This window comes from Meleagris gallopavo, chromosome 4 (genome assembly GCF_905368555.1).
Source record: "Meleagris gallopavo chromosome 4, MGAL_WU_HG_1.1, whole genome shotgun sequence".
NCBI classification, from domain to species: domain Eukaryota; kingdom Metazoa; phylum Chordata; class Aves; order Galliformes; family Phasianidae; genus Meleagris; species Meleagris gallopavo.
The window spans coordinates 15,080,212-15,103,393 of record NC_139407.1 but is presented as its reverse complement, the minus strand read 5'-3'; the positions used below and the strand labels follow the sequence as shown (position 1 = coordinate 15,103,393).

Below are 23,182 nucleotides of genomic sequence, written 5' to 3'. Positions count from 1 at the left end.
TACGTGATAAGGAAATTCCTTCAGGCTCTAAATAAACCTATTATCATTTAATCTCTGATGGGTTGTTTCAAAATCTGAACAGAATACATCTTTTATGGACTTGCAGAGGACAGAAGATAGCTCTGGATTTCCAAGCCATAACAGAGGCTTAGAAAAGCATTAAAAATAATTAAATAAATGAAAGAAAGACAGAATGAAGCAGGCAGAAGCAGGCTGCTAAAGAGCAGCAGCAGGCTAAGCTGTGACAACTGTCAGCTGTCACGGTGTGGTAGCCAGGGGTGGGATGGTGACTCTTGTCACATAACATGGAAAGAAAGACACCTTGAGCAGACCACATGGACTTCTTTTTGAGCAGGCTGCCCAGGGCAGGGGCATGTGTCCCTTCTGTGCCATTGGGATGGCAGCTGGCATCCTCTGAGCCATTTGTACCCCTCTTCCTCTCACCACTGCTGTGTACCTGACTTCCCCACACACCTATACACACCAGCACCTGAGGTGACAGCTTGCAGCTTTTCTACACTGCTTGCTGTATTGCAACTTTCTTAATATGCAACGAAGTCCTTTATACTGAGCTGGAATTTCATGAAAAACACCTAAGTCTTTCCTAGGAAACTGTTCCTTTCCTAAAGAAATAAAGCACTGAGCCCAAATAATCACTGCCAAAAAGGGTTTACTGTTTTTATATATAATAGGCATTTTGGAGTAGTAACCTCCCTGGTACAAGAGGCTCTTTATCTTCCTTACTGGTCTCACTGATGGACACTATGTTGCAGTAGTATTTTTTGCCTACTGAGGTATAGAATATTTCGCCTTACTTACATGCACCCTTGTGAAAATTACATGTTCCTGGAGGAATCCCTGTAATTTGAATATCCTTATATGTGACAAAGGATATCACTGCTATGGTGTTTTTTTTATGGTCTATTTTCATTAAGCAGGCTTTGTACTTTATTTCATTGCAAAGGCTCCCCTGTGGATGCACATGGAACACGGCTTTGAGTCTATTAGCACACACGTTTTTAAAAGCTCTGCTGCAGAGTTGAGACATCTAAGTGACTGTGGCTGCCAAGCCCTTTAGAAAGCCTAGCTCCTGGTTTCTTTTTCTGAACCTAGGCTCAATCCTCTGGGCCTTTGAGAGAAGCAAAAAGAGGCCTGGAGGCACATTTTTCTCTGAGACAGGCTGTGACAGTATGGAGGGAAAGGCTGCTGGAGCTGTCACATGAAAGCTCTGAGCAGTGTCCTTGAACTGTCACCTGAGAAGTAGTATTAAAAAAAAAAAAAAAAAAAAAAAAAGTTATTTTCTCTGCATTGCCTTTCTCACATTTCTCACTTGTCTTCAAATGACATATTTCTGGGTGCAACCTGATCTTGCACTGTGAGTTTTATCAATGCCCCTAGCTTCAACTAGGGGCATTGCTGTGATACCCATACCTACAAACACACCAGTGTATCTGGCAGATGGCAACAGGCTAGTTCCCTGAGTGTTCCTGGAGAAGCTTACAGTGACAGACCCTAACCTTTTGCAGCATGGGAGTAGAACACTTTATTCATCACTAAGGTGCAGTGGTTCTGGAGCAGGGCATTGTGTGTAGTGTACAACACAAAGTCTAGGCAGAGGAGGATGTGAAAACTGTCATCTTCTCACTCTACATTTCTACATTCATATAAAGATCCTTCCGTATGAAATGTAAAAGACCTTGACTTGTTCAGTGTATGCAGTGCACCTGTCTGAAACACATTTACATTAACCTTTGGTTCCCCTTGTGAGGGGCTCACCTATATATAGGATAGAAAATGGATATGCTGTCACACACAGGCAGTCACATAATGGAGGAACACACAACCACGAGTGTAGAAATTTAATCAATCAATTTAGCACAGTAAAAGCCTTCGTTACACATGTATGACCACTGACTATAAGAAATGAAAGAGGACTGCTGAAAAATCACAACCATTTTCTCTAAATAAATATATATTTTTTACATAAATTAAAACATACAGAAAAAAATAAACCTCCTGCCTTTACATCTTGCCTGCTGTTGCTAAGTGTCAGTTTTGGCAGTGAGCTTCCAGCAGCCTCACAAGCCTCATATTCACAAGGTTCTGTAGTCAGAGCTGTTTTGCAGGCCTAAAATTCTGGTTTATTAATTACCAACCAACTCCTTAGAAGATGCAAATCAGCACAACAAATATTATCACACTGACTAATAAAACATCCATTACAAATATAGATTTGTCCTGACAAACTCTAGGAATGATCAAGTCCTCATCCTAGAACTTCTCTCAGATAACTCAAAGGCCGTATTCAGGTAAGTACAGGCTGCTCCTCAATTCAAAGTTTGAAGGAACATGGTTCCTTAGAGTTGGATTATTCTCCAGAAGAATCCTAAACTAATACAGATGAAAATGTTACTCTAGCTCCCTCTTGCAGTGATTACTGCTTAGCATACGCTGATTGTGTGTTTGGTAACATACAAATAACAGAAACCTTACTGTTGAAAGCTCATCAGCTAAATAAGACCACTAAAGTACAGGATGAGCATCTATGTAAATATAATTGGTTACTGAGTTGCTTCTTGCAATCAATAAACATTCTCAGTTGAATACTCAAGTGTTTTTATAAAGTGCAGTAAAAATAAGGCAGAATAGAAATCACTACACCAGAACAAATCAGGAAAAATTTTACAAGTGAAACAACCACTTGTTTTCTTGTTTGTGCTTTAACATGCTCCTGAGCAAGAGTTAACTCAAGCCAAAACCTTCATTATACTCTATGGCAAAGAGTAATTTTTCCTCAAGTATTTCTTTACTGCTGTACTTGGGGAGAAAGAGAGTGTAGTTGCAGGTACGGGCAGAAGGATATGAATTATCTGGATTTTCACACAGAGGGTCTTCAATAAAAAATACAAAATACTCTAGTCCATAAGGAACGATTCGATCAGATCCTGATATAAAAGCTAAACAAAAGAGGAGGAAAGGGAAGCAAATTAGTAAATTTAAAGCAAAAAAAAAAAAAAAGCTAATAAACGCTATTGAAAGATGAAAAACATGAAGGAAAGTCAGTATAAACATACAGCTATTTACACAAGCTAATTATTTGGCATTGTTGAATTTGTACCTGAATATAATAGTCTTTTACTGATTTATAGTAAGTCTGAACCTTTTACTTATACAGACTTTGTGAATGAGAAAAGCCAAGCTAGGTTTGACCTTCCCCAATTAAAAAGGATGAATTATCTTCTGTGATCCTCTGAGAAAGCTCAGTGGCTCATGTCAGCATTAAAGTTGAGCCCTCTGACCAACAACTGATCTCTACAAAAGCAAGGAATAAACTAATTGGAAGGTCCAGGAGTGTGGGATGTGTTTAAGCAAGCCTCAGGGGAAGTGAGAAAGGTCAGAACTGTGATTGTGCTATTCTTTGTGCCAATTAATTGTGGCTTACACTAGAAAATGGGGGGAGGGGGGTAGAGGGTGGGAGGAAGGGGCACTAGAAGCACACTGAAAAGCGGTTTGGAAGTACAGTATTTTTCACACAGAAGCATCTAAGTCTGTCTTGTGAGGGAGAGCTATAAGAAATTTCAGAATGTCAAAATATTACCAAGAAACTTTTTCTTTTTTTCTTCTGGGAGCTTGTGAAACACAGTCCAAAAATTCATGATGGTTTGATGTGACTGTTTGTAGTACACGTATTTTGCATTCTGTTGAAGAGAGAAAATTAAAATTGGTCTTGCTATTTCTGTTTTTATTGAAAGCAGCAACAGTTTATCCGATAAATTTCATAATCCCGTTCATAGCGTTCAGATCCTCCTCATGCCTGGAATCTGCCCGTTCATTCATTTTTTTAAGACTGATCTCTATTACCCTATACTCTTGTACAAAGTGTAGTTTAGAAATTGATCAAAACAATGATACAAATGATAAAAACATTCCTCTGAGCTACTGTTTTTGTATTTGGGACTTACGCATCCAATAATAGAACAGGACAGAAAGAGTTTATGCTTAGCAAACAGCTCGTGCGTAACAGCAGAAGGCCGCTCTGCTTGTAACCGATACCTTCTTCAGCAGATGCCAGTCATAATTTGTGTGTCCCAGGAGAAGAATCGAGAGCTCAACAGGGAGAAACATCTTCCAGCTTTCAGCTGGGCAGCCTCTTGAAAAACCTCGCATGAAGTCTTCAAATGGCTTCTGTACTGATTCATTCAACATGTAATTCACATACAAGTCAACAAATTCCTTCCTGCGAAGATATTTTGATTCTTACAAGCAGCACAAGAAGTGATTTTTGAAAAGGAGAAATATATAGAACTTTTTTCCTTATTCTTTATTCCATACCACCTGCTTTACTGCTGTATGGGAACTGCTGAAACATGCCCTGAACCTCTGATAGACAACCTGAGGCAAGCAATGAGTCAGTCATACTGGAAAGGGGTGGAGCCCGGCTGCAGCTCTCCTAGATCCCATTTAAGTGCTGACTGCCACAAAGGAAGGATCTCTTCCTGGAGATCACTCCTTGTGGAGAATGTTGTGAGCCTGCAATATCGGTAAGCATTTTCCATCTATTATCTTCCTGTTGCTATAATCTTACTTAGCCTGGATATTTCTTAATTACAACATCTGTATATTCATTGATTATACAACTGCCAATCTTTATTGAGAGCAGTCACATGAACTCAAGCCACAGACTCGTTCTCTGTACTCTGTGCTGAGGTTAACACAACACCTCATTGATAAATTGCTCCTCTTTTGTTATGTACAAGATATATTTCATATATGAAACTAAGGAAGAAATATTTTGCTCGTGAAAGAACTTTACAGAGATACATCAAGTTGTCTATAATATCCCTGAAAACGTTGTTCAGTGATATTTTATATGTTTGTTAAGAATTTCCCCAGTAAGGCTGGGTATGACTGTGCCAATGCCAGGATGTCCCGGAATACCTGTCTTATCCACTGCTTGCACAAACTGCTTATGTCTGGCATACATACAGCACAATCTGAAAGCACATAGCTCTTGCTGCTGGACTGAGACCAACAACACTGTTCACACTCAGTATTTTCTAATAGGCTATTTCGATAGATATGATATTTCATAAACACATAATAGAAGCAGGATAAGAAAAATAAAACTGACCTGTTATGCATAGTGACAAGAATGTTGGCACCATTTTCTTTAAGCTCTACCACAGAACCTCCTTCTTCCATTAGCTATGCAAATAAAGAAAAACATCAGACACTAAATCTGTATTTTATATATGTCTATATATGTGATGTGCATATATGAGCTATATCTATCACTTTTTCTTTCTATACCCTTGCTAGTTAGAGTTTACAGACAATTTTTTTATCACTTGTGATGGGATAGTGTTTTGTCTGTGTTACATGCATGGCTCATCTGAATGACACAATGAAGTCTTACCACGAAAGTCATCTGTAGGCTTTCAAGCTTATGCTCAGATTCTTCCTTCAAAATATTCTTAAGGTTCCTTTCAAGAAAAAAAAAAGGGGGGGAGGGGGAAATAGAGAAGGGGCATAAAGATAATTCATTACTGTCTCAAACTGGCTGGAAAGCATTCTTTGGCAAGCAGTATTTAAATACACATATGGGCAGAATATCTTTACTCACACCAAATCTTCATAAAAAGCTCTAAACCGAACTCGTATTCTTCTCATGCCCTCATCTGAGGGAAATGTCTTGACAGTGAAGGATGCAAAACAAGACTATCATCATGCCCTTTGGGGATTTCACACAGAGATCAATTCCAGTGGCAAATGGGTTGAGACTACAGCTTTTTTCTTTCAAAGATAATTTAAGAAGGAATGGCATTGCCCATCAATGGGATGATCTAGAAGATGTTTTGTAGAGCAGTGTCTCTCAAAGCATTGCAGGCAACCTGACATGTCAGTCTACGGAGGGCTCTTGCTCCTCGACACAGTCACGGGCTCTGGGGTAGAGGTTGTGATGGGCTGTTTATAGCATTTGTGTGGAATGCTGTGCTTCAGGGACTTACAAGCTCAGTGTTGTAGCACCAGCAACTCGTTCTGCAATATCTGCCTGAAATATTTTTCAGCAGTGGAAACCCAGCATGTGGGCACCCTGCCAGCAGTATGGGTTAAAACTGTGCTTGCACATAAGGTCTACCTTGAAATCATAGTGGAAACTGTTAGTTAATACATTTTAGTACTGCTTCCAAGATTGCTGTGTGAATCACCCAGCTAAAAGACCCATTTCAGTGGTAGCTGCACATAAAATTAACAATTGCCTTAGGAATCTCACAGCTTAGAACACTGACATTCCATACCTGCCGACTGCTGGCATCAGCTCCTCCAGGTCCTCCAGGGTCGGTTCTACATCCCGCATCTTCTTGAAGAGAGCCCTGGGGAAGGGGAAGGGAGTATGGCAATGGTTATATATGGCCATTCCCAAGAGGGTGCCAGCCAGCAGAAAGGTGTCGCCGTGGCTTGACGCCTAGTCAAACAAGAACGTAAAAAAGAGATGAAGTTACGCCTCTCTGTCTTCGAGCATCTCGGCTCAGGCACGGGAGAGCAGGCTTACCTGCGTGGGGAACCAGACCAGCTTGGAGGAGAAGTGGCGGAAGACACCGCTCTGGGGATCGCAGAGGGCCTTGGCGGCGACGGTGAAGAGCTCCTGGCGCAGCCCGTCTCCTGCCCCTTCCTCGCCCACGAACCACACCTGCGAGCCCGGTGACAGCCATGGTGAGAGCGGCCGAGCAGCGAGCCGTCCCGGAACCACAGCGCGGCGGCGGCGGCGCGCAGCCCGGAACGGCTCCGCCGGGCACCGGAGGCGGAGCGGCGGCCCGGGGTGGCGCCATGTTACGCGGCTGCGGGCGCGGTGTGGCGGTCGCGCTGCGGGGCGCGGCGAGGAACCGCAGGGCGAGCGGGCAGGAGCAGGGCCTCGGGCCGGGGCGGCCGCTAGAGCCGTCGCTGCTGCGCTTCTTGGTGTGCCCGCTCTCCAAGCGGCCGCTGAGGTGAGGGCCCGGGGCCTGCGAGCGAGCGGCGGGCCTCAAGGCAAAACCAGCTCACTGACGCCTCCCTTGCCTTTTTTTTTTGTTTGTTTGTTTTCTTTTTCCCCTTTTTTTGCTCGGCTGCCCAGGTACGAAGAATCGACTAACGAGCTCATTAACGAGGAGCTGGGCATCGCGTACCCCATCATCGATGGCATCCCCAACATGATCCCGGAGGCAGCCCGGACTACGCGGAAGCGGCCCCCGGCAGAGGGCTCGGAGCAGCCGTGACGGCAACATGCCGATGGCAGCGGGCGGCCTGCTCCCCTCCCTGCCCACGCTGACCGTGCTCGTTCCTCTCCTGTCCCTAGCGGGCTTGTTCTACTCTGCGAGCGTGGATGAAACCTTCCCCCAGGGCTGCACCAGCACCAACAGCTTGTGTTTCTACAGCCTCCTGCTTCCTGTCACGATACCGGTTTATGTGTTCTTCCACTTGTGGACTTGGATGGGAATTAAGCTTTTTAGGCACAATTAGCATAGTGCTTCTGCTAACCCCCTGGGCTTCTCTAGAGCAACACAGTTTGTTTAATTTAGCCAGATCTCGTAATTGATCTGAAACTTCTGTTGTGGCACTGGTGACTGTCAGCATTTTCCTGGTGGTGTCTGAACTGTATGCAGTCCTATGCAACAAGCCTGTTACTTAATTACTGCAAAGGAAGAGGAGGAGAAGGAATAACAAACATTATTTCTTCCTAGTGTATCTCTTCAAGTTCTGTGTCTCTAGTGGCTACTGAAAATCTACTAGGGAGTAACCATCTGTGCTAGACAACTGCACCCTGACTGAAATAACATCAAATAATAAGCGGTGACAACATGGGGTGGTGCAAATCTCTCTTTGATTCATGAGCTTTGATTTTGTTTACCTTGACCTGATGTATTGAAATGCATTTGTCTTAGTGTCAGAGGAACGTGAAATAAATTAGCTTAATGTTTGATAACAGGCCTTGAGTTGAAGGAATAATTTTGTTTGGATGCTCTAGATACGTGTCGAGTATCTTTCTCCTTAACATTATCTCCTCCTTAGTAGAGAGGGAACAGAAGATTCTTCTGCTGAATACTTTAGCTTTTCCTTTTCCCATTTACAGCAACACTAGAGAATGGAGTGACGCAATGTCCTGTAACTGCTGAAAAGAATCAGAACTGCAGTACTGTGTTGGAAACATCGCAGATCTTAGCCAGTGTCTACTGGCAAGAAACTAACAAAGCAATTATACTGATCAGCTACTGCTGCACAAATAATGCTGGGATGCATGAAAGGCGTATTGGAGGGCTTACTCGAGGTAAGCACAGTTATCTGTCAGGGCTCTTTGTGCCATCAATGGAGAGGGGTTCATGTAGAGCATAGTACAGAGCACAGACCTTATTGCCTATGTTTAAAAAAACAACACCTTTTTCAGCTGAGATAGAAAGAAAAAAGGAAAGGTAGCTCTAGAAGCCATTTGTGAATCTTCTCCTAGATGTATATGAAGGAAAAGCTCTGACAACTCACTGGCAGGAAGGCTCACTTGGGAAGAACCAGAATTGGGTAATGTCTTGCTACACAGGTGCAATACCAGACAGCCCTCAAGTCAGTGACTGACAACACAGGCAACTGGTCCCTGGGCTGAGCTCAGCTCAGCTCTGGGCAGGGAACCAGGTGTCCCAATCCCATGTCAGCCAACAAATTACTTTTGCAGGAAAGGGCTGGCACTGCCATACCTGAAGATCTGGCTACCAAAACCTTCGTACAGGGGAAACCACAAATAAAATCACAGAGAAACAGCAGCGTTATAATCAGCTTTTCCTCCCTCTTGGGGGCATTATTCTTCCTTTTCCTCTAGGCAGCATCACCATGAGAGAAACAGCTTTTTTTGGCCATGTCACTTGCTGGCCTCTAGTGCTGACAAGAAAAATCTGTCCACCAGGTTTTTCATGCAAAGCAAATTAGCCTAGTAAAGTGAATCCAGCAGTAACAGTACTGGAATTCGCCAATTGACTGGTTTCCTGAGCAACCCTATTACATTATTCCAAAGCAACTTCACAGTAAATAGCACTGCTAATTGCGTTTAAATTATACCCACAATGCTTATTAGCTACTTGGAATAAGAATGTATGATACTACTCTCCTATTTTAGTTATGTCTACAGCAGAACTTTCTTACAATACTGCAGAACACTGCAGTAATAGATTTAGAGCTGAAGAAAAAATATATAGTTTGATGTCTTACTTGTAAGAGATGCGTGAATTGGCTGTTCTTCGCTTTTCTTAAATGATTCCAGATGTCATGCAGGAGGCATTCTCTTCTGACCGGAAAAATCCACTCTTTCTGGAATATGCTGGGTAAGCTTGGATACTGAAGAATAAAATAACTATTGGTTAGAAGTGTGCTTCTCTGTTCTAAATTGGGAAGGAGAAAAAGGCCATACTTACAGTGTTGAAATACATAGACAGTCTGTTGCGTTCGAAAATATGAATCACCAGCTTGTGTTTCATGTCAAAAATGCAGGGATATTTAATCAGCACTGTCAGCTGAAATTACAAAGATGAAAATAAAAGGTCTGTTGATTTTCACTTGCAAAATCAGATTTAAGGATATGTGTAGAGACTGAACTGCCATCCTGTATTTCTGAAACATGCCTTTGATGTGTATTTGTATGCTATACCAACAGAGGCTCACTTTATAAAAGCAGGTTCTAAACATTTCCATGCGTGAGAAACCCTGTCAGAGAGACATCTGAAATTTTGCAGAACTGTCTGTGCAGACATTTGTGTTACAGTACCTCGGGAATAAAATAGAAAGTGATTTTAATAGTCTCTTCCATACTTGAGTTAAATCAAAACACATAGGAAAAAATGTCCAGGATGCTCAGGTTACATGTTGTTGTTAAAGGCTGTTGATATTATTGTGAATAATAAAACCTATCAACAAGGGATCAGCATACAGAGTAATCTAGTGCAAGGTGTTACACTTCTAGTATCATATGGCAACAACTTCGGGTAACTGTCCCATTTAACTTGTAGTATTATATTTTTTTTCAATCTTCCTTCTTTGTCCTGGTTAATCAGTACAAAATTGGTACATTAGCTAATGAAAGTTTATGAAAGAATTACATAGTTGGCATGCGAAATCCAGCCAAGTTGCCAGAAAACTATTTTTGGCCTAACAAAGCCCATAGTATCTACATACTGGGGCCGTTTCTATTTAACATATTTAACATATTTAACATATTGATGAGGGGATTGGGTGCACTCTCAGTAAGTTTGCAGATGACACGAAGTTGGGAGGGAGTGTTGATCTGCCTGAGGGGAGAAGGGCATTACAGAGGGACCTGGATAGACTAGATCGATGGGCCAAGATAAACTGTATGAGTTTCAATAGGGCCATAGGGCCAAGTGTCGGGTCCTGCATTTTGGTCACAACAACCCCAGGCAACCCTACAGGCTTGGGGTGGAGTGGCTGGAAAGCTGCCTAGTTGAAAGGACGTTGGTGTACTGATGGACAGTCAGCTGAATATGAGCCAGCACTATGCCCAGGTGTCCAAGAAGGCCAATGGAATCCTGGCTTGTATCAGGAATGGTGTGGTGAGCAGGACTAGGAAAGTAATCCTGCCCCTGTACTCAGCATTGGTGAGGCCTCACCTCGAGTACTACGTTCGGTTTTGGGCACTTCAGTACAGAAAGGATGTGGAGGTGCTGGAGCAGGTCCAAAAAAGGGTAGCAAGGCTTGTGAAGGGCTTGGAGAATGTGCCCTACGAGGAGAGACTGAAGAAACTGGGGCTGTTCAGTCTGGGGAAAAGGAGGCTCAGGGGAGACCTTATTGCTCTCTTTCAGTATCTGAAAGGTGCTTACAGCAAGAGCAGGGCTGGTCTCTTCTCACTGGTGACAGGTGACAGGATGAGGGGAAATGGCCTTGAGTTGCACCAAGGTAAGTTTAGGTTGGATATCAAGAAAAACTTCCTTACTGAAAGGGTTGTTAAGCACTTGAATAGGCTCCCCAGGGAAGTGGTTGAGTCACCATCCCTGGATGTGTTGATAAATCGTTTGGATGTGGTGCTCAGGGACATGATTTAGCAGAGGGTTGTTAGTTAGGGTAGTATGGTTAGGTTGTGATTGGACTCAATGATCTTTAAGGTCTTTTCCAATTTGAGCAATTCTATGATTCTGTGTTTCTATGATTCATGCTTTTTCCTGTGACACTGATTGCGTTTGGTAGCTAATTTTCATGCCTTCCTATCACCAAGAAGTGAACCATTTCACAGATTTTTTTATTATGACCACTGCTTTGTTTTAGATACAAGTAAATAGAAGTGCTCAATAGGGTTTGTTCATAAAAGTTTAAAGAGCCCTCATAATAATTCTGTTAAATAAATGGCATAACATCTAAAAGTACACAAGAACAGTAGTAATAATGCTTGGTGGTTCTATTTTGTACTCATTGACAGTTTGAAGCAAATAGATCTACTTAATATGATAGAATCATAAAATCATAGAATGGTTTGGGTTGGAAGAGATCTTTACAATTTTCTAGTTCCAACCCCCTGCTATAGGCAGGGACATGCTGGTAACAACACTGGCACGCAGAACTAGAGGCTCATTAATGGAAAGGCACTATTGTAGCTGCTAAAATACTGAGATTGTAAATGGCTTGATTTATTTAGAACAGCTGGAGAAGTGGGGAAATGCACTGTCACTGGGGTGAAGTCTAGAGTTGATTTCTGCTTATATGGATTTATTAAACAAAATAGTGAAATAAGCATTTTATACTGCAGCTAAGATTTTATACTTACTGATATGCCCCTGGTATTAAAACCACAGATAATCTCTTTCATTTCAGGTATATAGAAATGGTTGTCTTGTAGCCTGAAACCAGCTCTGGAGTTCACCTGTATTGACAGACACAATATGAATGGGACTGGCAGCAGAGCTAGTGAGCTATGCACCAGGATAGGATTAAGGAGTAACAGGGATCTCAGTAGAAATAGCTCTGAGACCCAGCACAAAAATGGAAGCATAGAAACACTACAAGTAGCACAGCACTCAACAGTGACAAGTCACACACACACACACACACACACACACACAAAGAAAAAACTTACAGGAAAGCAATTTTCATTTACAACAAAGACCCCTTAACAGAACTCCATCCTGAAGGGTATTTTTTGTCTGTCATGTTGCAAGAGAGCCTGAAATTTCTCATTTGCTTTCATATTTATTGCCTGGCAAAGATCTGATTTTGGAAGTGAATGACCATGAAAGGCTGCAAATGATGTTGCTGCTTAGGGTACTCTCCTGCACTTTTGAATTTTATCCAGTGGATAAATACATTCAAGAGTAAATGTTGAGGCCCAAATCTGCATTCTCAGCCAAAAGGAAGCTGAATACTGAACAAAATTTAGCAACTCTTTTACTATCTGTTAGTTTGAGTTCCTTCCTAAACTTTGAAAATCTCAGCAGGAAAAAGGATATTTTTTGAGAAGAGTACATCTGTTGTCCTCTGCCTTCCCTTTATTCATACAAGGTAAACATGCTCAAATTTTACTGGCCACATAATTTCTCAGGTAGCAGACTCTAAAAGCATCATACACTATTGCTGTCCTGTGCAAAACTGGTGGGCTGTCATTTAGATGCTATAAGCAGTTCCTAAGGTGAGAGATCTCGCAAGGGATTCTCACAAGTGGAATAGGCGTGCTGTGTGATGAACAGCATAGCCATAGCCTTGCACACATCAAGGTATGCACTCCTTCCTGCAGGTGTCCCCTCGCCACCTGGGGCTTCAGTTCTTCAATTCTGTAGACAGTCACCCAGGCACAGTTCAAGAGCAAAATTTGGGGTATGTAGGTAGCATGACAACTCATTTATTTCAAAGCCATGCTGATGCAGAGCTAAAAAGAATCCTGAAGCAATGTCAAGAAACCATGTTTCCTTGTAAGAAGGAAACCCAGAAAATTCAACAAAGAAAAAGGATTAAAATATTCTCAATCATACCGATACGTCATATCTCAGGATCCAAGCACCTTCTCACCTGGTAAAGAATCTGCAGTATTTGCAGGGTCTCTATTTTTTGTGGGTATTCCTCAGAGAAACTGCACAGAAACTGAATCAGAGAGTCCAGAGAAACTCTCTTAAATATAACAACCAGATTCTTGAAATGGTCTGTTTCTAGATTTGACCACAGGCATTCTGTAAATAAAACAACAGCTAGTAAGATATTCACTACAGGTAACATGCAAATAACTACTATTTCTGGATGAAGTTGCATTTTCCCTTCTTATCAAATTAATAAAATGCTTAATTTCACACTACTACTAAGAGTTAGTAAGCCTCAAGCTAAGAAACAGGATTTTTTTTGTGCCTGCTTTTTCTGCAGTAGACCCCATATTTCTACCAAAAACATTTCTTCCAGGCTGGAACTCTGGAATAAATTGCTTCAGCAGTATTATCTCCTGCTCAACGGCCCAAAATGGCCAAACATGTAAATCATTCAATTCTATCAACTTCAAACCCTACCAAGAATTTGCAGGTCCTTCCGCCGGAGCCTCAGGATAGCTTTTGCTAGCAGCTTGAGAGTACTGTAAGAGTTGGAGTTCTGTTGCTGCAGAAGGAAAGGCAAGATCAAGTAGACTCTGAAATTTTCAGGTGAAACAGGAGAAGAAGACAATGATGGCAGTAAATTATTAATCTCCTTTTGCACCTTCAGAAGAAAAAAAAAAAGGAAAAGATTAAAAATGCAGTTGTGTTATGCCAAAATTATCTACTATTTAGGTTGGTATGGAATTCCTAGATTTTGTTCACTAATCTTCCATCACACACTAAGCCTAGTATACTACCTTCAAATTCAATTCAAATTCAAAATCAGAGTTTTCAGATTGATTCTGAGTTACTCATTCATTCTATATTTGCTCTATTAGAAGAAAGACTGTGATAATTCTCCCATAAATTCCCTCTGTAGAGAGCTTGTCAGCTTTTTTGGAAAAGGGCTTGCGCCCTGCGCTATGACTTTCATACAATCCCATCTCCTTAGTATACAGCTTCATTGGGAACAATAAACAAACTATGCCTTCTCTTCATGAAGTTTCCTGAAAGTTTGTTTGTTTGGTTTGGTTTGTTTGTAAAAGACTGGGAAAATCTAAACTTCTGAGGGAAAGGACAGTCAGACCCACAGTTTCTCAGTGTCTGTGTAATTAGAATCCTTGCATCAAATCCTTACCTCCTGGTAGAATTCTGCATTCTTGCTGATCTTCTTATAAAAGCGTTGCACTTTTGCCATGTCTACACCTGAGATTTCTTTGGAGGTTCTGAAATGTTTGCCTCTGTCACGAAGGGAAAAATAAATTAAAAATTAAATCAAACAAACAAGCTGTTTTAATAACTGAGTGAATAGTGAAGCAACCCAACATTTGAAAACATTTAGAAAAGTTAATCCCACAACTACATTGAGTACAGCTTTATCTGTTCTACAAAGATATTCTCACTGTGGAGTGACCTGATTAATATTCTGTTCTTCCTGTGTTGTGTAGTGATGCTCAGTTAATAATAGACTTCCTGCATTTCACCCTAAAGTGACTTGCACTTCAGTACTGGGAAGAGCTATTGTGGGCCCTTTGGGAACTGAAATATTGCCTAATGACATTATCACAATCTGTCAAATGTATCTGTGGGATAATCTACTAGAGTAAGAGCTTCAACAACAAGTTTTAGTAGGATTAGTGGGTAAAAACCTAATTTTAGTCAGCACACACTACCTTTTATCCAAGAAACTTCCATTGATGCAAGCCTCAGATGAAAAGACCAGTCTGATAATCCTGAGATTAAAAAAAAGAAGAAAAAACAAACTAAAGCAAGTCCTTTCAACACAAGCAGTACCTTCAGTTCATGAATTCCAAAAGAACAAAAAACCACGTGTACAAGTCTATCTGCACTTGCCCATGTAAAACTTTTCGTAATAGCACTATATTGAGAGCATTGCAGAAGGCATTTTATTTGTGGAGTTAGTGATCTTCAGAAAACTGTGTTTCCCATGCTTGGCCTTATACTTAAAGCAGGAACAGTTATTATGTTAGCATGTATAGTTGTCATAGGGAACCTCCTTGAGTGCCTTGTACCAGCCTGTGCTGTGCACAGGTGGTGGTTATGATAGTGATAACATCAAAACAAGTCAGGAGAGGACATGATTTTATTTGTTACACAATGTAAAAGGCAATGCAGTGGAAGAGAGGAGGAATCTCTTCATGGATGGGATCTGCAGTGCACCAATGGGAAATTCAGCTGCTGCATGAAAACTGGATTCTCAGTAGGGAAGTAACATTTATTCATTACCAGTACTCTTAGTTCTATTCTATCTGACTAAAACAGCTTCTTAATCAAGCATTTGCAGTTGGGCTTTGCAACATCTGGAAAGCAGTCTCTGTCTCCCTCACTCTTCTCGGTGCAGAACAACTGGCCCAAACCATACTAAAAGTGGTCAGAGAAACACCCAGACCTGAACTGGTCAAGATTTTTAAATGGTCTTTAAATCATTCTTTAAATGTTGAATAGCTGTTGCTTATGCATTTTCTTACTGCAAAAACTAAGTAATAAGCTCTGCTACAAGATCTGGTCTCAGCTAACTGACTGAACATTAGTTTCCAGGATTCTTCAACAAATAGTAATTTTTTTTTCTTTTATCAAAAATCATGTATTGGGGGAAAAAAAAGTCACAAGAGTTCTAACTTACTTTTTTATAGTCTTCCACTGTTGTGAACTGGAATTAGAAATCCATGCATTCACTTCTTTCGTCTTCAGAGTGGCAATTCCATTCAAAGGATAGGAATTCTGCATGAAATGCATGAACATACAATGAGATTAAAGATCTAGCAGATTAGCTTTTTTAAAGCTAATTACCATGATAACATATCAGCCTAAATATGAAAAAAATTAATAGTGTCCCAGCATGATCCAGATGCAAAAAACAAATTTATATTTGCAATACAAGTCAGTTTCTGGTCTTAAGGACGCAAAGTGCAAAGAGACATATTTTAAGTTGGAGCACTAAAGGCAGTATAGAAAAATAAAAAGTTTCCATAAGGAATGTGAACAGTAGTCAAAAACTGAAGTTGTAAAAAAATATACACATACCTTTTTCTCAAAGAGAAGACCAATGATACTTTCCTTTTCTTCTGCAGTAGTTTTAATCATGTTTTGTGATGTGTTTTCTGTGAAAGTGTAAAAAAATTTTAATATGAACATCTGAAGACACAGTCATTACTGCATAGAGGTCAGTGCCCAGAAGTGGCATATTTAAAAAAAAAAAAAACTCAGCTGTTGGTCTAAAATTGATCCTATGTGGCCATTACTCATGATGATAAATCAAATAGCAAATAGATTTACACGTTGCTAGACTGTGTTGGGACAATTAAGCAAGCATAAGATATAGTGTAAGCCACTGGAGGCCATCAGTTTTTCAATGTGAACAAGAAATCAAGAAAGCAAACACCTTCCCATTGCCTGATGTGGAAGAAAGTAATACAGTTCATACACATCTATAGCCATCATTACCCTGACAGAATTTCCCATTATCCTCTGGTGAATTGATGGGCAGTGGTATCAACTGATTAGCTTTTCTCTCACTTTCCAGCTGTCCTTGATAAGAACCAAACGAATAGACTTTGTCCAAAGATGGGACATAGACCAAGGTGTGCTGCCTGTTCAGAAAAAGAATATTATCACAATAAGTTAATATCAGTAAAATAGTCAGAATAAAATTTACAGACACATTTTCAGAGGGGATAGCTGAGGCTAGTCTTTAAAAGTGGGGTCGTCCAACTATAGTCTCTTTAACTGAAGTCACAGAACCCTTACTTGTATAAATGTTCTGCAGAAAAAAAATACAGACTCCAATTTCCTATACTATCCTCTAATGTTTGTGATTTACCCTGGCTCTGCATACAAAATTAAACCACTAGGCCTTGCTAGTTTTCTTCCACTTTTTTCCAAGTGAAACTTCTACGTTGCTGAGCCTTAAAATCCAGGAAAGTCAACTGGAGACTTTTTATGTCTCAGTTCCAGAAAGGTAGAATGAAACAATAGTTTTCACTGTTCCTTGGTTCTTTCTAAGGACCCATGTCTGTTGAAGTGAATAGTGACTTTTCTCACTCAGCCTTTCAATAGCCTTCTGTCCTTTGGAACCCAGTACACCCTTTGTTTCTAGAAATACCAAAAGCCAAGGGCTCCTGGTGTTTTTTTCAACTCTTTCCCCACACTTGGTTTTGGCTGAGGGTTCTCCTTCCACATGAGCTGTGACAGGAGGGCAGATTGTGAGTGAAGAATGGACAAGACAATGACAGAACTGACCTACTGGAATACAGGGATTTAAGCATGTTGGTAATTTCCCTCCCTATTGTTCTTCAATGATTCATCTGAGACTCTGACCTAGAAGGCATTTTATTAAGGTACTTTCCCACCTTCCACAGGCAACCTGTGAAACTCTTGCTCCCCACAGTTCAGCCACCACACGAGGAGTTAATTCATTCCGGGTGGAGTTGTGACCAAGCTGGCCAGCCCCTCCTGCTCCAAAGGTATACACCAAGCCATCCTTGTAGGTGAAGAAACAAATAACTGCGTTATTAATGGCATTCAAATGATCACCATTAAGAGTGAGACCCAGCAATACATAACATGTTGTACGGGCGTGGCCTCAGAAACATCCCTGATTCAAACAGAAAAAGAGTTCACTTTGCATCAAACATAATCTTACATTGTATTTATGTCCAAATCCTTTAACTTCTGAGAAAAACCATTTAACTCCTGAAAATAACTCCCTGTTGCTTAAGAATTTTACGTCTATTAGCAAACCCTTGTGAATTAGCTATTATTCACATTTTCTTAAGTCTCTGGCATGTTATGGAAAAAGAAAGTATGTTCAGAAAGTACAGAGAGTTGAACTGTACCCCTTTAATGCAGGATTCTCATTTATCATCTCTCAGTGAGAGCTTGTATGCAGGTGAATCTGAGCAAAGGCCAATTTTCCCACTACCACAGTTAGCACTCTTTGTTGATTGTCTCCAGACCAATGCAAGCAGGAGCTGCTGTTTCAATTCCTCTGCGAGTTTCAATTTCAGACTCACCTTGGAGAGAACTGCAGTGTGGTCTGTCCCACATGAGATAAATACAGCCTTCCAGTGCTCTAATGCTTCAACGTATGATGGGCAGTCCCTATCTGGAAAGAAAACACAGCATAGCTAAAGTGAAAATGTACTGAGATGTCTCACACAAATAAAGATTTAGTAAATACATTTTAGCATTTTACACTGCTATTTTACAGCAATTCACGTATTTATGACTTCATTTTGAGTTGTTTTCTACCCTTCACTACAACAAACCCTTTCTCATCATATTCTGTCTTGTTCATAGTACTTTTTCTATTCAGTTTAACTAAGTTTGAAATAAAATGCAGCACTTTCACATTTGTTTGTCGAAAGGTACTTGGCTTATCTGATTTTCCCAAAGATGGACATACTGATATTCCAGTAATTTCAGGTTCTATTCAGGTTCTGGCTAAGGGAATTCTGCAGTAGCCTTCTACACTTGAAGACAAATTCTTCTCTCACCCTGTATTCACAGAAAATTAAAGAAATGTATTTCATGCAAGATTGCCTGGAGATATAATAGGCCAGAAAAGAGATCTCTGAGACATATAGTTTTATGGTCCCAGCCTATTCACTTGTCCATATAAAATGATCGTAGAATCACAGGATCTCCCAAGCTGGAAGGGACCCACAAGGATCATCGTGTCCAACTCCTGGCTCCATGCAGGACTACTCAAAAATCAAATGCCATATCTGAAAGCGTAATCACTTCCTGAACTCTGGCAGCGTGGAGACAACCACAGCCCCAGGCTGTCTGTTCCAGGGCCTAACCACCCTCTGGTGAAGAACCTTTTCATAATCCCCAACCTAATCCTTCCCTGACACAGTCCCATGCTGTTCCCTTGGGTCTTGTTGCTGACACCAGAAAGCAGAGATCAGTGCTGCCCTTGTGAGGAAGCTGGCAAATTTTCTGCAGAGATATAACCCATAAATCTCTTGTCTCTGCATGCATTTCCTGGTCAATATGCAACAGCTTCAAAAGAAAAAACTTATCCAGCTATACTTTCTTCCCAAGTCTCTGCTGCCCACTGCTGTTCCAAACAGTCTTAGCATTCCTGAACCATTCCTGTGCCTGTGAAAAAAATCATCAGTCTTCCTGCTGCTTTCAAACTGCTTTCTTTTCATACCTTCTGTGTGTCCAAGTCCCAGCTGTCCAAAATTGTTCTTTCCCCAGGAGTACACAGCTCCAGAGAGTGACACAACAACACTGTGAGCTCCTCCAGCAGCAATTTGAGCAAGTGGGATGCCCTGTAGGCCTTTCACCAGCTGTGGGTTGGAGATGAGTGGGTCTTGGCTCCCTACTCCAAGCTGTCCATGGGTATTCCGGCCCCAGGTAAAGAGGGCCCCTCCTTCATGCATGCAGAACAACATAACAACATAACAACAAAAAAAATCACCATATAATTGCCTTCTTTGAGTCTTAGTACTTTGAGAGTGAGAATCAGTGCTGGTTTCAGAGATCTAGCTCCTAGGTGAGACCACAGTCAGTATTTACATCTCCCTGTGTCCTTCCGTCCCCTTCAAGACAGACCCATGCAGCCTATATAATTCACCAAGAGCGAAGGAAAGATACCTGACAGCAATAACACTTTGTGTCTCCTGCCTATTGCTAATTGCTCACGGATGGTGTCACTGACTACTGGATGTAGTTCAAACATTCCCTTCTGAACAAGCCTGGCAATTGCAACTTTCATTTGGAGGAAAAGAGCGCATAAAAGAGGCTACCTGTGGACAGTGCCATGGAATGATGGTCTCCACAGGCTATTTGAACAATACTGTGGTTTTCCAGTTCTTTCACCAGACTACAAAAGATAAGGAAAAAATACCAAATCAAAACAGACGTTGTGCCATCAGACAAAGTAAAAGAAGAAAATATTTTGCTCACCATGTCCTAGCATGTTTAGAAGTATTTACACAGAAAAATATTGGTTGTCTCTCAGTCGATTCACTCTGCTCCTACTCCATCCTCCTTCAGCTGCACAAACTGATTTGATCATGGTTTGCACCAGAGGAAGCTTGAACGGCACCATCCAACAAGCCAGCAGCTTTACCAGTTTTACAAGCTGGTCAACCTCATAGACCAGTGGCAAGGTTCAGGTGGGTTTGGGTCTTTCACACACAGCTTTCCCAAGCCACATAGAATCATAGAATCATAAAATCACAAGGTTGAAATCAACCATCTAGTCCAACCATCCTCTCATTACCATTGCTACCACAAGCTACTAAACCATATCTCACAGCTCCTCATCCAGATGCCTCTTGAACACTGCCAAGGATGGTAACTCCATGACCTCTCTGGGTAGGCCATTCCAGTGCCTGACTACTCTCTGAGAGAAAAAGTTTTTCTTCATGTTTAACCTAAATGTCATTTACATGTCATCTGTTGGACTGGTACATCTACCAACTGTTACTAAGTTATGAGAGGAACCTGTAACAACTGCATCTCAGTCAGCTCAGATCTTGGTGTTAATCTCAGAGTCAGAGAATTCTTGCTGAACAAAAATGAAGAGAAAGTTTTGGGTTCTAGGAGCCTGAGAGTTTCCTCTTTAGATTAGGATTATGCCTAAGTTTCTTGAACATTACTTTTAGGAACAGTGGGCCATTTTCTCTGACCACTGCCCTGTGAAAGCTTCTTACCTTGATTTAGAGATTTTGTCTGGAGCCGTGGTCCACTGTTCATAAAGCTTCCCATTACTGGAGTAAATGAGAACATGTGTCTCATCGCAGTTCGAACACCACACCATCTCTTTTTCCTTTACCTGCATGCGTTCTGCAGACCAAGCAGAGATGAGCACATCGTGGGGCTCCTTAGTCATTTCTGCTCCCTCCTAAGCAGTATTTTCTCACGTCCCCTGGGGCTTCAACATCCCACTTTGCTGCACATCAGCCGACCCCTCCGGCAACAACTAGAAGACACTTCGCCATCTCTGTCTGCCGTGCCACCGGCTCTAAAAGCGATCACCCCTCATGCACACCATGCCCCGTCCCAGTCCCTTCAGTCACCCCGCAGCTCACCTCCGGCATCAGGCGGCCTCCGCGGGGTCCCGCTCCGCCGCCCTTTCTGCCGCCGCCTGGCCTGCCGCTGCCGCTGCCGCGCTCCCGCCATCCCGCGACGCCGACCTGCCGGAGCCCGACTGTCGCTTCCCTGCGGACAGCTCCCGGGCTGCCCGCCCCGCCCCGCTGGGGAAATGGAAACCGAAAGCTGGCCGTGCTCGGGTAGCCCTGCCCGCCGTCGCCTGCCGCGGGTGGTGCCGAGTGGGAAAGGCCCCCGTTTGGTTTCTCCCGCGCCTCCGATTTCTTAAACTGAGCTAATGATTGTGGCTGGAGAGTACCAGCTCCAGAACCCCGGCTGCTATACCCCGAGTTTTCTGCCACAGAAGGCGATGGGAGCTTTGCTCTGGGTTGCAATGACAGCAGGAGGAGAGCAGATGCCAATCAAGCAAGGCTCTGGATTTAACCATTGTATATGATCCTAAATACAAGGTTATGCAGTCTGAACTCTTGAGCTAGACATGTCCAGCACAGCCACATACTGACTGTACATCTGCATTACTTCTTCTGGCAAGCATTGAGAGAATGTTAGTGAAATGCGCCTGGATTCAGGAGCTTAGGATAGAGCTATGCTGCAAATGCTCCTGCAGCTGTTTTGGAAAACGTTTATGGTTCCGTGCATGGAAATTTGTACATCTCAGTTCAGTGCAGAGCAATTAATCTCAAAACAAACTATTGGTGGAAAATATGAGAAGGATATTATGCACCAATGAACTTGAAGTGAATAAAGGTGCAGCAGTAGTCTGATAAAGGGAAAAAAAATACAGGTTGACATGATTTGTTATTTGGGAGTCAACTCTTTGAAAGGGTAGATAACAGCAGGACAAGGGGAAATGGTTCTAAGTTGGAGGAGGAAAGACTTGGGTTGGATGTCGGGGGAAGTTCTTTACTATGAGAGTGGTGAGGTGCTGGAACAGGCTGCCCAGAGAGGTTGTGGATGCCCCGTCCCTGGAGGTGTTCAGGGCCAGGTTGGATGGGGTCCTGGGCAGCCTGGTCTAGTATTAAGTGGGGAGGTTGGTGGCCCTGCATGTGGCAGGGGGGTTGGAGATTCATGATCCTTAAGGTCCCTTCCAACCCGGGCCATTATGTGATTCTGTGATCTACAGTTAATTCTTCTCTCTATGCAAAGTATAGAAGACATTGTCCCAAACAATTCAATTCTAGCCAAAGGCATACAAGGAGATATGCTTAAGAAACCCTCTGGAAGTACTATAGCAGCATGCCTACTAGAAATTTAACTCAACAGCTCACTGGTGGTGCAGTCAGAAAGGTGACTGCTCTTTTTTCTTGGCTTAACTTTTAATGACTAATTTAAATTCCATTTAAGCAGAATCCATGTGATTTTGAAACTGCCTTTGGAAATTATGCACAACCACCTTTCTGGAAAAAAAAAAAAAAAAGGAAAAGAAAAAGAAAAAAAACCACTTTTAAAAGCCTTAAGTACAACATTGCCTAGAATTATCTTGTCAATTAAATAAAAGAACCCACTTGAAATAAGTGACAAGGATATATAGTGAATAAAACACACCTTCCAGTTACAAACTGTTATTAAGAGACCTTTAAGCAAACTGCTAGTTATGTGGTCATGCTTAGACAAGCACAAGGTCATTGAAACGTACAGCTTCCTTTCAGACAATTTAACTTGCACTGAAGGCAAATTATTGCCATAAAAGCACTGAAGCACGTTGCTTAGACATTCGGTGTAATTATTGGCTCCTAAAAGATTACCCTTGCTGCACTGCTATGTCAGAAGGAGCAGAACCAGGTCTGCATCTTCAGCTGCTGTTACAAATACTCCCTGTGCTGTTTGCCTGCAGGAAATTGATGTATGCATTTGATATTATTATTAAAAACAAACAAACAAACAAAACCAGGAAGCAATATTCTAATTGACTTTCAGTTGGAATATAGATTTCTGCCAATAGCTGTAATGGAAATCAGTGAGACTGAGCTGGCTCACAAAGGAGCTGCAGTGGGACTAATACAAAGAGTGCCTAAACACACTCA

The 23,182-nt window shown here is 41.8% G+C and overlaps 3 protein-coding genes across 4 annotated transcripts; 2 read left to right on the top strand and 1 right to left on the bottom strand.

Moving 5' to 3' along the window:
• Window positions 1–1,844: 1,844 nt before the first annotated feature.
• On the bottom strand, window positions 1,845–21,323 carry LOC104910574 (putative E3 ubiquitin-protein ligase HERC4). 2 transcript variants are annotated; one of them, XM_085222264.1, is made up of 23 exons: window positions 21,140–21,322; window positions 20,762–20,894; window positions 19,850–19,926; window positions 19,252–19,473; window positions 18,104–18,195; window positions 17,441–17,571; window positions 16,536–16,681; window positions 16,116–16,192; window positions 15,715–15,812; window positions 14,744–14,803; window positions 14,209–14,311; window positions 13,509–13,692; window positions 13,024–13,181; window positions 11,789–11,884; window positions 9,432–9,530; window positions 9,229–9,354; window positions 6,554–6,691; window positions 6,300–6,466; window positions 5,417–5,483; window positions 5,132–5,205; window positions 4,054–4,237; window positions 3,599–3,698; window positions 1,845–2,957 (listed from the first exon to the last, which is right to left on the bottom strand). In XM_085222264.1, exons 1-23 carry the CDS (start codon window positions 21,228–21,230, stop codon window positions 2,743–2,745), a joined length of 2,838 nt encoding a protein of 945 aa, XP_085078390.1. In that variant the 5' UTR covers window positions 21,231–21,322; the 3' UTR covers window positions 1,845–2,742. The 2 variants fall into 2 exon arrangements, with proteins under 2 accessions (XP_085078390.1, XP_085078391.1); XM_085222265.1 differs by lacking the exon at window positions 11,789–11,884 and having other exon boundaries at window positions 21,140–21,323.
• PYURF (PIGY upstream open reading frame) lies at window positions 6,799–7,253 on the top strand. Its single transcript, XM_085222266.1, has 2 exons — window positions 6,799–6,986; window positions 7,112–7,253. The coding sequence occupies exons 1-2, from the start codon at window positions 6,829–6,831 to the stop codon at window positions 7,251–7,253; spliced, it is 300 nt and encodes a 99-aa protein (XP_085078392.1). The 5' UTR covers window positions 6,799–6,828.
• On the top strand, window positions 7,261–7,962 carry PIGY (phosphatidylinositol glycan anchor biosynthesis class Y). Its single transcript, XM_010709629.4, has one exon. It carries the CDS (start codon window positions 7,261–7,263, stop codon window positions 7,495–7,497), a length of 237 nt encoding a protein of 78 aa, XP_010707931.1. The 3' UTR covers window positions 7,498–7,962.
• Window positions 21,324–23,182: the final 1,859 nt, after the last annotated feature.